Source organism: Coregonus clupeaformis, chromosome 2 (assembly GCF_020615455.1).
Source record: "Coregonus clupeaformis isolate EN_2021a chromosome 2, ASM2061545v1, whole genome shotgun sequence".
NCBI lineage: Eukaryota > Metazoa > Chordata > Actinopteri > Salmoniformes > Salmonidae > Coregonus > Coregonus clupeaformis.
Genome location: NC_059193.1, coordinates 35,747,952 through 35,763,308, shown reverse-complemented (window position 1 = coordinate 35,763,308; position 15,357 = coordinate 35,747,952). Strand labels below are relative to the sequence as shown.

At 47.2% G+C, this 15,357-nt stretch overlaps 1 protein-coding gene across 1 annotated transcript in view; it reads right to left on the bottom strand.

Moving 5' to 3' along the window:
- The window catches only part of LOC121534793 (phospholipid-transporting ATPase IA), a 304,677-nt gene that overhangs the window by 28,156 nt on the left and 261,164 nt on the right, over positions 1 to 15,357 (bottom strand). The window contains 2 exon segments of the mRNA XM_041841366.2: positions 3,490 to 3,612; positions 8,176 to 8,250. Of these exon segments, the coding sequence (XP_041697300.1) occupies positions 3,490 to 3,612; positions 8,176 to 8,250 (198 nt within the window).

Below are 15,357 nucleotides of genomic sequence, written 5' to 3'. Positions count from 1 at the left end.
TATCCAAAAGCTTTCGTCGGCACCAGAGTCAATCAGCGCACTAACAGAGAAATTCTGGGACTGCCACTGGAGGGATGCCTGGAGCAGAATGCGGGGAGAAGAGGAAGAATCCGCTGCTCGGCTCACCAAAACTTCTCCCATTAATGATGAGCCGGCCCTTTTCCCGGACGAACTGGGCAGGAAGGAACGAAATGACCAGCTTCTCCACAATACAGGCAGGCCCGAGCCTGAATACGACGTGCACGCTCCTCTAAGGACAACCGTGCACGACCCACCTCCATGGCTTCGGGTTCAGTGCTCCTCGTATCGACTCGGGAAGACACGGCTCTCTCCGTAGGGACGATGCAGGGAGGAGTTTGTTGATGACAGACAGGTTGCTTGGAACTAACACTCCTCTCCCGGCGGCGCTCCCGAATCCGATTATCCAACCTGATAGTGAGTGAAATAAGATTATCCAGCGTAGGCGATTCATCATATGACACCAATTCATCTTTTAAAATCTCAGACAAAGCATTGATGAACACTCCTTGTAATGCCTCGTCATTCCAACCACTCACTGCTGCTAAAGTCCGAAACTCCACTGCCATCTCCGCCACACTACGAGCCCCCTGCCGAAGAGAAAACAGCCGTTTCGCAGCCTCCTTGCCTCGTACGGGGTGGTCAAAAACCTTCCTCATCTCCGTGGTGAAGGCAACGTAAGCGTTGCAAATGTCCGACTGACTCTCCCAGACCGCGGATCCCCAGGCACGAGCGGAACCGCTAGTAGAGTTGATAAGGTAGGCAATACGGGCTCTTTCTGAGGCGTAGGTGAGGGGCTGTTGTTCAAAAACTAACGAGCATTGAGTCAAAAAATCGCCACAGGTTCCCATGTTCCCGTCATAGCGCTCTGGAGCAGGAACAAAAGGCTCTCTGATCTGGGCTGAAGGGGTAGTAAGGGCAGACACTTGATTGGAGAGTAATTGAACCTGATTAAGCAGCACCTGACTGTCCTCAGCAATCGTCTTAAACAGGGTATCATGTTGGCCAAGTAAAATGCCCTGATTGGCTATGGCAGTCCAAATTTGAGTGCACTCTGGGGTGGTATCCGAGCTACTGTCTGCTGGGTTCATGTTGGTCAGATCATACTGTTATGATTTAACTGGATAAGAACCCAAATGCAGACAAGTACACCAAGCCAGAGAAGTTTTAACAGGTTTATTTACAATGTTCAAAGTCCAGGTTTCCAAATATAGGGGAAGAGCAAGTCCAGGTTACAGGGAGGGTAACAGATCCAGATCAGGGCAGGTGTGGTACCGTAATGTCCTAGTGTCCGTGGTGAGTCCAAAAGAGAGGTCCGGTAATGGAGAGCAGGATGGTGGTGGCAGGAGTGAAGCGGAGGCAGGAGTCAGGTTCCAAATATATGGTCGTCTTGACTATGATCTGACGATGAGTGGTAAGTTTGACCGGGTCTTAAAGGCTGAGGTGATTATGGTGAATGAGCTGCAGCTGGAACCCTGACTCCCGCACACCAGACTTCACTCCTGCAATCAAGGACAGACAGAGGGGAGGGAGAAAGCAGAGAGAGAGCTACCTAGCAGCAGTAGGCCTAACAAGTATGGAACAACTAGCTTCTCTAAATGCCCAGCACCCTAATGAATGCTAATTCAATCAATAAATGTTCATTTGTCATAGTGAAGTCTCACTCCCCACCCCCCTCTGCTGTATCCCGGCAGGTTGCTAAGAACTCCGCCGTGAATGCCTGCCTGTGTCTGTCCGTGCCCTGGCTAAAAGATTCGGGCCCATTGTGCAGCGCCTAATTGCTTAAAAAAGCATGAAAGGATGTAGTTTATATCGGGCCAAATATTTTCCTGTCCTTCCTCTTTAATGCTGTTGCGCAGAGAGAGGGAGGAGGGGAGGGAGGGAGGGAGAGGGGGAGGAGTAAATGGGGGGAAATGGTGAGGCGGTGTAATTACTGGGGGCCACATCGGGGGACTGAGGTTTATTAAGAGTGTCAGGAAAATGTCATTAAAAGTGAAAGGGGACAGTGGTGCGGGCGGGCGACGCCTGAAATATTTCACACCCTTCCCCGGCCCTCTCTCTTTCACTTCCTCAACGCAAATGCCTTTAATTCGCCCAGACAGTATCTGTTGTGTACAAAAGAGCCAGGCGTGCAGAAAGAAAGGGATTTCGGGCAAATTCCAGCTGGATTTTCGCACCTCGCCTCGGGCCATGCAGCAGGGACATTTTTCGGAGGGAAAGCGTGGACAGGCCAGTGAAAACACCACGGTGACCTGGCCAAGTCATCATTACAGGGCTTTAGCAACTCAGGGGTAAAACAAAAATGGAGGAAAACCAATTTGAATCAACAGTTTTTTGACAGTCTTGATTTGCGGGGCGACTTGAAACCACAAAACTGAGACTGCGGCCTGCCTTGCACAATGTCACCCTGCTATTCCCTGGAGGTTCATATAACACTTGGCCATATGGAGCCCTTCTCTCACCCAAACAGAAATAAAAGCTGTGAGGGGGACATGCCGGCCAAGGTCCACGGGTCAACTCTAACTGTGAGGTGACTGGCCCCCTCTCTGGGGAGAGTGAGACCAGTAGACTGGGGATATCTTATTTACAGTACTTAGGCTAAGCCAGACCAGACCAGGCAGAAGGCCTACAGTTCAAACAGCCCCTTGCTTAAAAAAAAAATCTTAATTTTCCGCAGTTGATGCCATCACATCCTGACAGCAGAGCACACTCTCTCCCTTTAACCTTCCCCCTCCTCCACCCCTCCTCCACCCCTCCTCCACCCCTCTCCCTGGCCTGCTATCTCCCCACTCCCCCTGTCCCTGTCGCCCCTGACCTCCATGGCCACTCAGGCTTTAATCTGTCTCCATGCGGCACTAACCGGGTCTCCACGCCTGTAAAGTAAGGGGGCTAGGGGGGCCGTGGATGGGGGAGTTGAAGGCCATAGAAGGGGGGCAGGCGTGGAGAAGGGGAGACATCTTTCTTAACAGACAGCAGGGGAAAGCTAACGGACAACCCCCCCAATAGACAGAGAGACAGGCAGGCAGACACCCTCTGACCACTGCACCTGTTAAGACTGGTGATCATTATGTGTAGAGACCCCACGGGTCAGACACAGGCCAATTGGGGCAGACGAGCAGATTCACGCTCTGTCATTAGACTGACCTAAAATCAGTTTGGAGCATTTCGGAGCTCATCAGGTCTCCATTGTGTGTAAAATATGTCAATTCGGAGACAGAACAAAGGTTAGAAAAAAAAACTGCCTGGTTAATTGCAGTCTTATATCTCCCTTTTTGTTTGTTGGTGCCAAGTAAACCTTAGTAAACCTATTTAAGCTTAGAAAATACTTAATATTGTACTACACTATGAATGGAAATGTAGCCCAGACAAACAACATGAGGGATAAAAGTGGAATGACAGAAAATGAAGGAATCGTTGAGACAATGCTCCTCTAACTTTCTTCAATGCAGCACAAACAGACACATGACCTACCTTGGTGTTGAAGCCCATGGCATTCTGGGAGGTTTTGTAGAGTTCCGGGTACTTCAGCATGTTCTCTTTCCTGCATGAGCGTTCAAATATTCCCAGAGTGAGAGGAGGCAGAGCGGTGAAAATCTAAACACACAAACACACATGTCAAATTAAACCACAACATTTTGCTTTGTTCAACATTTCCCCTCACAAAACCCAGAAGTGAGGATAAAGGTAGTGAACTCAAAAGCCCAGCAGATTCAACTAACGGCCTGTTAGCAAAGACACTATCAGATACAATTTCGGATGGGAAAACAGTCTTATCGTTCCTCAGTGAGTAACCCAATAAAAGCCAGGGTTTTCATAATCACAATGACCTTCAAGACATAATTGATTCCATTACTGCATTACTGAAAACAAGGACACTACTGATGTCCTATTAGGCTAAGTATTTACCCCATTTCTGATTTTCTACATTTTTGAATATTTTGGACACTGAATTTTATCAGATCTTCAACCAAAACATAATATTAGATAAAGGGAACCTGAGTGAACAAATAACACAACATATTAATATTTTTGTTCATTTATTTAATAAACAAAGTTATGTGACACCCAATGCCCCTGTGTGAAAAAGTAATTGCCCCCTTACACTCAGTAACTGGTTGTGCCGCCTTAAGCTGCAATGACTGCAACCAAACGCTTCCTGTAGTTGTTGATCAGTCTCACATCGCTGTGGAGGAATTTTGGCCCAATCTTTCATGTACAACTGCTTTAACTCAGCAACATTTGTGGGTTTTCGAGCATGAACTGCTCGTTTCAGGTCCTGCCACAACATCTCAATTTGGGTTTAGGTCTGGACTTTCAGAACTTTATATGTGTTGCTTTTCAGCCATTATGATGTAGACTTGATTGTGTGTTTTGGATCATTGTCTTGCTGCATGACACAGCTGCGCTTCAGCTTCAGCTCCAACTCACGGATGGATGGCCTGACATTCTCCTTTAGAATGATCTGATACAGAGCACAACCATTTAAAGGCGGCACAACCAGTTATTGAGTGTAAGGGGGAAATTACTTTTCCACAGAGGGGCATTGGGTGTTGCATAACTTTGTTAATTAAATAAATGAAATAAGAATCAACATTTTGTGTTATTTGTTTACTCAGGTTCCCTTTATCTAATATTATGTTATGGTTGAAGATCTGATAACATTCAGTGTCAGAAATATTCAAAAAAAGAGAATTGGAAAGGGGCAAATACTTTTTCACGGAAAGTATTCGAACCCCTTGACCTTTCAAATCAAATCAAATCAAATTTTATTGGTCACATGCGCCGAATACAACAGGTGCAGACATTACAGTGAAATGCTTACTTACAGCCCTTAACCAACTTTCCCACATTTTGTTACGTTACAGCCTTATTCTAAAATGGATTACATTATTTTTTCCCCTCATCAATCTACACACAATACCCTCTAATGACAAAGTGAAAACAGGTTTAGAGATTTTTTTGCAAATGTATTAAAAATACAAAATATAAATACCATATTTACAGTGAGGGAAAAAAGTATTTGATCCCCTGCTGATTTTGTACGTTTGCCCACTGACAAAGACATGATCAGTCTATAATTTTAATGGTAGGTTTATTTGAACAGTGAGAGACAGAATAACAACAAAAACATCCAGAAAAACGCATGTCAAAAATGTTATGAATTGATTTGCATTTTAATGAGGGAAATAAGTATTTGACCCCTCTGCAAAACATGACTTAGTACTTGGTGGCAAAACCCTTGTTGGCAATCACAGAGGTCAGACGTTTCTTGTAGTTGGCCACCAGACTTGCACACATCTCAGGAGGGATTTTGTCCCACTCCTCTTTGCAGATCTTCTCCAAGTCTGACGTTTGGCAACTCAAACCTTCATTTCCCACCACAGATTTTCTATGGGATTAAGGTCTGGAGACTGGCTAGGCCACTCCAGGACCCTAATGTGCTTTTTCTTGAGCTACTCCTTTGTTGCCTTGGCCGTGTGTTTTGGGTCATTGTCATGCTGGAATACCCATCCACGACCCATTTTCAATGCCCTGGCTTAGGGAAGGAGGTTCTCACCCAAGATTTGACGTCCCTTTGATGCGGTGAAGTTGTCCTGTCCCCTTAGCAGAAAAACACCCCCAAAGCATAATGTTTCCACCTCCATGTTTGACGGTGGGGATGGTGTTCTTGGGGTCATAGGCAGCATTCCTCCTCCTCCAAACACGGCGAGTTGAGTTGATGCCAAAGAGCTCCATTTTGGTCTCATCTGACCACAACACTTTCACCCAGTTCTCCTCTGAATCATTCAGATGTTCATTGGCAAACTTCAGACAGCCCTGTATATGTGCTTACTTGAGCAGGGGGACCTTGCGGGCGCTGCATGATTTCAGTCCTTCACGGCGTAGTGTGTTACCAATTGTTTTCTTGGTGACTAAGGTCCCAGCTGCCTTGAGATCATTGACAAGATCCTCCCATGTAGTTCTGAGGTGATACCTCACCGTTCTCATGATCATTGCAACTCTCCGAGGTGACATCTTGCATGGAGCCCCAGGCCGAGGGAGATTGACAGTTATTTTGTGTTTCTTCCATTTGCGAATAATCGCACCAACTGTTGTCACCTTCTCACCAAGCTGCTTGCCGATGGTCTTGTAGCCCATTCCAGCCTTGTGTAGGTCTACAATCTGGTCCCTGACATCCTTGGAGAGCTCTTTGGTCTTGGCCATGGTGGAGAGTTTGGAATCTGATTGATTGATTGCTTCTGTGGACAGGTGTCTTTTATACAGGTAACAAACTGAGATTAGGAGCACTCCCTTTAAAAGTGTGCTCCTAATCTCAGCTCGTTACCTGTATAAAAGACACCTGGGAGCCAGAAATCTTTCTGATTGAGAGGGGGTCAAATACTTATTTCCCTCATTAAAATGCAAATCAATTTATAACATTTTTGACATGTGTTTTTCTGGATTTTTTTGTTGTTATTCTGTCTCTCACTGTTCAAATAAACTTACCATTAAAATTATAGACTGATCATTTCTTTGTCAGTGGGCAAACGTACAAAATCAGCAGGGGATCAAATACTTTTTTCCCTCACTGTATATAAAAACATTTTCCTTAAAGTAAATTTGTTTTAAGATTACTAATGTTACTGTTTCCATTATAACAACAAAAATACATAAATACATGTAATTTTGTCCTTGAGACATATAATTGAAATACTGTAGAATTCCCTTCATTCCTATGGAGGACTGCTCCTACTGGGGAGTGCCAATATGGCCGACCAGTGGCTTCAAAACCTCTTATATACATCATTGTCCATTAGACAGTTCATGCCCAGTTCATCCCACATTTGTGAACATTGTAAACAGTTTTTTGTTTTGTAAACAGTGTACACAGCCTATTGAAAATGAAAAACATTTTTGCTTAGCTTTTGCATTGTTCGCCCATATGCTGAAGTTATGACTTGCCCTGATTCTATTGAGTGGAGGCTGTTGAGCGTGTAGAACTTTTGGGGTTTTATTTTGATTTGACACGTTCCATTCATATGCAAAAGCCATCTCGGACTAACATCTGCGATGCCCTTGACTAGTTAGCAGGTATTTTCGCGGAGCTAGTGTAATTTCTATGTGGTATTGTAATGTTTCTCTCTGCAGCAGCTGCTGAGAGAGAGAGAGAGAGAGAGAGAGAGAGAGAGAGAGAGAAAGAGGAGTGAGAGAACAGAGAGAGAAGTGTCAGTATTGTGTAGCTGGGGGACTCTGCGGGTCAGTGGTGTGAGTTCCACACTGGCCCATCTGCAGGCTCCAGACTGCAGGCCGGGGCTTGTGGAACGCAGGAGGACATGCTCCACTGCATGGGCTCGTTTCTCATTCAGGGTGCCGAGCATCGCCATTGAGGGGCGGATTCGGCCCACTGCCTCCAACAGACTCCCACAGAGCCTGTGGAATTTCCCCGCTTTTTAGGTAAAGTGAAAGAGTAGCCCCCCAGCCCCCCCTTACACTGTTGTTGCTTTAAAATGTTGGCAGTTTATTGAGCAATCTCGAAAACAGCCATGTTCTAATTTCTTGGTCGACGATGAAATCACTTTCATTTGCGTTCCGTCAACGGTGTGCGGGCACTTCTCTCCTCTCACTTCCCTCACTCGCTTTTGTTTATGGACGTGGGTATATCTTTAATAAACCGCATAAAGCTACACGTCAACTCCTTCAAACCCAAACAATGTACTATTCACATTTTTTGTTGCAGTGTTAAAATACACATTCTTTCCACCCGTTCGCTCCTTTCATTTGACAGACAGGAAACATAGGTTAATTAGACCCAAAACCGAACCCTGTGGGACACCAGTTGCTCAGAGCTGGTTATGTGCTGCTCTATTCAACCTGTTCCTTTATCATTCACAAATGACCACCTTCGCTAACTACACTCTTTGGGGGCATGCAAGGCTGTTGTTCTTTCCACATTCAGGACATAGTTCGGGGCACGAGGGGAATATGGACTTAACAACAGGTCATAAATAAATGGGAAATGTCTCAGGATATTGATGATATGGTCCTGCAGTAAGGGGAAAACGTCTGGGGTGCCACAGAAAATATGTTTTCTTGCCAGAGAGCGACAGGGGAGGGGAATTCTAAAACAGACTCTTTCACAGTAATGGAGAGAGGAGAGTAAATCACATAAACACTCACCACATTGTACAGGCCGATGCACCAGCGTTCAAACAGAATCTGACCAGAGAATCCATTGACAAAGGCAAACCAGATCTGAAGGAGACAAAACAGCAGAGCAAAGAGGACATTAGAAGTGCAACATTGAGGAAGAAAGGGATGCAACGTTTTTGTCATTATTGACAAGGGTACATCTTTTTAAGAAAACACATTCTGCTAACACAAAGGCAATGGTATCATGTCTTTACCCAAGGTTGATCTTGTATTTTTCAGATATCACATTTATCTTTTAAGCATTTTTTAAAGCAGTAGATAGGGTTCCTTCATCAGTGATAAGAGAATAACAAAGTTAAAATGTGGTCTCGTCCCCTTCCCGTTTGGATGCATGTTTTCCATCACTTGACATTAAGCAATATGCCCTTTACTGCACTCTTAGAAAAAAGGGATAGGGTTCTACCAAGAACCGCTTTGATCTGAAGAACCCTTTTTGGAAGACAAGGGTTCTTTGTAAGGCAAAGGGTTCTACCTGGAAAAATCTCTGAAGCTGGAGACTCTTATCTCCCTCACTAACTTTAAAGCATCAGTTGTCAGAGCAGCTTACCAATCACTGCACCTGTACACAGCCATTCTGAAATTAGCCCACCCAACTACCTCATCCCCATATTGTTATTTATTTTGCTAATTTGCACCCTAGTATCTCTATTTGCACATCATCTTTTGCACATCTATCATTCCAGTGTTAATATGAAATGTTAACTATTTTGCGCTATGGCCTATTTATTGCCTTACCTCCATAACTTACTACATTTGCACACACTGTATATAGATTTTCTATTGTGTTATTGACTGTATGTTTTGTTTACCCCATATGTAACTCTGTGTTGTTGTTTTTATCGCACTGCTTTGCTTTATCTTGGCCAGGTCGCAGTTGTAAATGAGAACTTGTTCTCAACTGGCTTACCTGGTTAAATAAAGGTGAAAAAAAACAAAAACAAGAAAACAATTTAACATCCTAAGAACCATTTTTGGAATAAAGGATTCTTTGATGATTCTTTGGAAGGCAATAAGGATTATTTAGGAGGCAAGAAGGGTTCTACATAGAGCCATATGTTCAAGCATGCTCTACTGCAAGGTGATTTTCAGAATTGTTTGTTTTAATATCTGTGTTTTTGCATGTACAATTATTGGTTGATAAATGTTATGCTCCACAAAGATAAATAACATACATTTATATAAACTAATCCATTCTGTTAGTAGTTATACTTATTGCACCCATTACTGGGATGATTGTTCCAGTTTAGATAATTGAGGTAGTCTCAGTATTCAATCTTCCCTACCCTGGAAGTCATTCTGAATGCAGGATGCGGGTGATAAAAAAATCCATTTGTTGGATATCCTAACTCTGGTTGGATTCCAATAGGAATTACAAATCACTTTGCCAAGCCAGCATAATGTGACTTGCAGGCCTGATGTGGCCTGTAAAGCAGGAGTTATCTAACACCACTGTGTTAGGGTATAACTAGGCCCTCAAAGAAAGGCCTTATGATATATGTAATTACTGTCATAAAGAATTAATTTTAAATGCTAATAAGGCTGGTGGAACCGTTCATAGACGGTTCTAGGAAGAACCCTCCAAAGATTAAATGGTTCTCGGTAGAACCCTTCATAGAGGGTTCTAGCAAGAACCTTGAGATAACAAAATGGTTCTTGGTAGAACCCTTTATAGAGGGTTCTAGGCAGAACCCTTCATATAGGGCTCTAGGTAGAACCATATACAGGGGGTTCTATGAAGAACTATGGGGACAAACCGAAGAACCCTATATGGTTCTATTTAGCATATTTTTTCCCGGTTCAAATGTTTAAAATGTGAGTGCAGATGAGTGCATCGGTCTGCGAGACCCCCAACGGATCCAAATGTAGCATGCATCGGCCAGGAAATCGAGTCAAAGTGTACGAATTGCTGGTTCACAGATTTTTTTGCTCAAATTACTTTCTACCTTCTGAAAATACCTCTCACCCTTTGTGACAACTGCGTCCTCTCCTTCAGTGTTGAACTAAGCATGTAATTGTGTTGACAGTCATTGACCTACAACAGTGGAGGCTCCTCAGAGGAGGAAGGGGAGGACCATTCTCCTCAGTGAGTTTCATAAAAATAAAAATAGTGAAACATTAAAGAAGTTATCCTTTTTAGATAAAACTATACTAAATATATTCACGTCACCAAATAATTGATTAAAACACACTGTTTTGCAATGAAGGTCTACAGTAGCCCCAACATCATTCTGTAGGGTAGCACCCTGGTGTAGCCGGAGGACAGCTTGTTTTTGTCCTCCTTTGGGTACATTGACTTCAATACAAAACCTAGGCGGCTCGTGGTTCCATAGACTTACACAGTAATTATGACAACTTCCGGAGGATGTCCTCCGACCTATCAGAGCTCCACCCAATCAAAGGATCAGAGAATTAATCTAGTACTGAAAGCATAAGCTACAGCTAGCTAGCAGTACAGTGCATACAATATGGTGAGTATGTCACGGTTCAGACAGACGACAAGAGGACCACAATTGCGTCACACCAGAAAGTTTATTTAAACTTAAGGGGAAAGGGATGTAGGGAGTGAGTGAAGGCTCCAGGGGTTATCCCGTCCGATGTGCTGGGTCTGTGCCTCCCCCCAGTGGCAGCGATGCGTCCGATGACGCCGGTGGTTGGTGGTCCAGAAGTCCTGGGGGGGGGGGGGGAGGAAACACAGACACAACGGGGCGGAATGAAACCAGGCAGCAGTACAGTTCAAGGGAAATCCAAAATACGTAGTAGCAAGGCAGAAGGCTGGTCAGAGTTACCGGGATTGAAGAGTAGTCAGGAGTCGTAATGGCAGAAGCAGGTCTGGATCTCCTGAGGCAGAAGAGTATCCAAAAACCAGGCAGGTCCGGGGTCACAAAACCAGGGTGAGCCAGAAGCGCGAGCAAACAGGTTCCGGGTGTGAGCTTTGCAGACGATCTGACACAGGAGAGCTGAAAGACAGGGCTAAAAATACTGGGAGAGGTTAGTGGGTAATGCAGCGCAGCTGGCAGAGTAATTAGAGCCGAGCAGAGCAGGGACAGGTGGAGCTAGTTAGGCTGAGTAGAGAGAGAGTGGTGAGCAGAGTGGAAACAACTTAAGGTGGTAACCCAGTGGAGTGAGAGGGCTCATGACAGAACCCCCCCAAGGGACGGCCCCAGAAGTCCCAAGAGCAACACCACGCCGGGCGGGAGGAGGGGAGCCGGAGGAGGGCTAGAACTCCTCCGAACGGTCCGAGCGAACGTCCTCATCCTCGGAGGAAGCCGGAGGGCCGTGGGTCGGGAGATGGGACAGGTCCCGAGACAGGATCAGGCACAGGACAGGAAGCCGAGCGGGCAGGACGGTTAGAGACCCCTCTGGGGCGGCCCCCTACGGATTGCAGGTTGATCAGGATGCCGTTGGTGGAAAGCGGTGATGAGAGTCCTATCCACAATCCGACTAGCTGGCACCCAGGTCCTTTCCTCAGGTCCATAGCCCTCCCAGTCAATGAGGTACTGGAGACCCCTACCCCTCCGTCTGGACCGAAGCAGGCGGCGGACGGTGTAAACCAGACCACCATCGACGAGCCGTGGAGGAGGAGGACAAGGCGCAGCAGGGACCAGCGGACTCCTGGGCACAGGCAGGGGCTGCAGCAATCCGGCTGGGGGCTGGCAGGACGACTTGTGTTGGTTGCAGATGGGGCAGGCTTGGACGAATTCCCGTACATCCTTCCTCAGAGAGGGCCACCAGAACCTCTGGGCGAGCAGGTTGTAAGTGCGGGTGGAGCCAGGGTGACAAGCTAGGCGGGAGTCATGTCCCCACTGAACGACCTGGGACCTCAGGTCTTCGGGGACAAAAGGCGGTCAGCTGGGCAAGTGCTGGGACCTGGCTGGTTACGGAGAGCCTCCAGCACCTGTTCCTCAACAGCCCAGGTCAGAGCTGCAACGATGCAGGGACTTGGCAGAATCGACACAGGGTCCTTGGAGGGGTCAGGAGCGGAGTTAGTAGGTACTGGCCGAGGGGGTAGTGCGGCGGCAAGCAGGCAGGTTCGGTGGCAGTCCTCTCCCCACTCCCTGATCACCCCGGTCACCCAGTCGAGCTGAGGGTTGTGCCGGCGGAGCCATGGGTAACCCAGGATGAGGGGTTGGCCTGGAGAGGGGGAGCAGGTGAAACTGGATAGTTTCTTGATGGTTTCCGGACAGACCCATCGAGACCGGGGCCGTGACATGAGTGACCGATCCGAGTAAGTGTCCGTCCAGTGCCCGGGCAGGAATAGGAGGTGTCAAACGGAGGTTCTCCAGTCCCAGTTGGCGTGCCAGCTTGATGTCCATTATGTTGGCTTCGGCGCCAGAATCCACCAGAGCAGCCAGGGTGTGAGTTGAGTCAGGGAGGCGGAGGTGAACTTGCAGCAGGGGTTTGCGGTCGGAGGACTGGATGGTCATTGAACTCAGCCGGACTCCCCCTATGCCCGGTGAGCTTCGGCCCTTTAAAGGGCAGGTTACCACCACGATGTCCATCACCTCCACAATAGAGGCAGAGGTTTGAGGTGAAGCGTCGCTGGCGCTCTGCAGGAGTGAGAGAGGCTCGCCCAATCTCCATAGGCTCAGACTGATCAAGCTGAACTGGGTGAGTGGCAGTAGATGACAGGAGCCCAGTCGGATCTCTCCGAATGCCGGTAGTAGGTGGACCTTGGCGCCCCCTCTCACGACGACGGGTCTGTATCCCTCTGTCGATCCTGACAGTCAGTGCGATGGCTTCATCAAGAGTGGAAGGCAGTTAATGGGAGACCAACTCGTCCTTGATATAGTCAGCCAAACTATGGAAGAACGCGTCCACCAACGATGGTGTGTTCCAAGAACTTCGTCTAGCCAGGGTTCGGAAGTCGATGGAATGGTCTGCGACTGTACGTCTGCCTTGTCGAATACTGAACAGTTCACGAGACGCCTCTGCGGTTGGTGAATCCAGGTCAAACACCCTCAGCATCTCCTCGGCAAACCGGTCGAAGGTTGCACATGCGGGGGTTTGACGTTCGAACTCTGCTGTTCCCCAGAGTCGAGCTCGGCCCGTCAGGTGAGTGATGGCATACCCAACCTTAGCCCCCTCCGTGGCGAAGGTCCTTGGCTGCAAGGAGAACTGAAGTCGGCAGCTAGTCAGGAATGGCCGGACCTGGGTAGAATCGCCGTTGAACCGCTCGGGGTTTCCAATCTTGGGTTCGGAGCAGCGGCTGCAATGACCGGGGCAGGTAACTCGGGGGCAGGGCTGGTGGGCAGACTGGCTGGGGTCAGGTTGGTGAGGAGTTGAATGATCATGGCGAGTTGTTGTTGCTGCTGCTGGGACTGCTGCTGGTGCTGCTGGAACTGCTGATGCTGTTGGTAGCCGGCCTGAAGCAGAGAGGTGATGTCGCCGCTCATGCGGCCTAGCTCTCTCTCAGTGTGTTCCAGGCGTAGCATGGCGGTGGGTTGCTCAGGTTCTTCGGTTTCCATGTCGGGGGAAGTGTGCGCTGAGTCCATAATGGTCAGATCGTACTGTCACGGTTCAGACAGACGACAAGAGGACCACAATTGCGTCACACCAGAAAGTTTATTTAAACTTAAGGGGGAAAGGGATGTAGGGAGTGAGTGAAGGCTCCAGGGGTTATCCCGTCCGATGTGCTGGGTCTGTGCCTCCCCCCAGTGGCAGCGATGCGTCCGATGACGCCGGTGGTTGGTGGTCCAGAAGTCCTGGGGGGGGGAGGAAACACAGACACAACGGGGCGGAATGAAACCAGGCAGCAGTACAGTTCAAGGGAAATCCAAAATACGTAGTAGCAAGGCAGAAGGCTGGTCAGAGTTACCGGGATTGAAGAGTAGTCAGGAGTCGTAATGGCAGAAGCAGGTCTGGATCTCCTGAGGCAGAAGAGTATCCAAAAACCAGGCAGGTCCGGGGTCACAAAACCAGGGTGAGCCAGAAGCGCGAGCAAACAGGTTCCGGGTGTGAGCTTTGCAGACGATCTGACACAGGAGAGCTGAAAGACAGGGCTAAAAATACTGGGAGAGGTTAGTGGGTAATGCAGCGCAGCTGGCAGAGTAATTAGAGCCGAGCAGAGCAGGGACAGGTGGAGCTAGTTAGGCTGAGTAGAGAGAGAGTGGTGAGCAGAGTGGAAACAACTTAAGGTGGTAACCCAGTGGAGTGAGAGGGCTCATGACAGAGTAGTTGACTCAAAGAGAGAGAAAGACAATAGTTTTGAACAAAAAGACAACAGTTTTGAACAAATTAATTTCTTCAAAAATGAAGGAGAAAAAAGAGAGAGAGAGAGCGAGATATATACAGTGGGGGAAAAAAAGTATTTAGTCAGCCACCAATTGTGCAAGTTCTCCCACTTAAAAAGATGAGAGAGGCCTGTAATTTTCATCATAGGTACATGTCAACTATGACAGACAAATTGAGATTTTTTTTCTCCATAAAATCACATTGTAGGATTTTTAATGAATTTATTTGCAAATTATGGTGGAAAATAAGTATTTGGTCACCTACAAACAAGCAAGATTTCTGGCTCTCACAGACCTGTAACTTCTTCTTTAAGAGGCTCCTCTGTCCTCCACTCGTTACCTGTATTAATGGCACCTGTTTGAACTTGTTATCAGTATAAAAGACACCTGTCCGCAACCTCAAACAGTCACACTCCAAACTCCACTATGGCCAAGACCAAAGAGCTGTCAAAGGACACCAGAAACAAAATTGTAGACCTGCACCAGGCTGGGAAGACTGAATCTGCAATAGGTAAGCAGCTTGGTTTGAAGAAATCAACTGTGGAAGCAATTATTAGGAAATGGAAGACATACAAGACCACTGATAATCTCCCTCGATCTGGGGCTCCACGTAAAATCTCACCCCGTGGGGTCAAAATGATCACAAGAACGGTGAGCAAAAATCCCAGAACCACACAGGGGGACCTAGTGAATGACCTGCAGAGAGCTGGGACCAAAGTAACAAAGCCTACCATCAGTAACACACTACGCCGCCAGGGACTCAAATCCTGCAGTGCCAGACGTGTCCCCCTGCTTAAGCCAGTACATGTCCAGGCCCGTCTGAAGTTTGCTAGAGTGCATTTGGATGATCCAGAAGAGGATTGGGAGAATGTCCTGCAAACACGACGAGTTGAGTTTTTACCAAAAAGTTATATTTTGG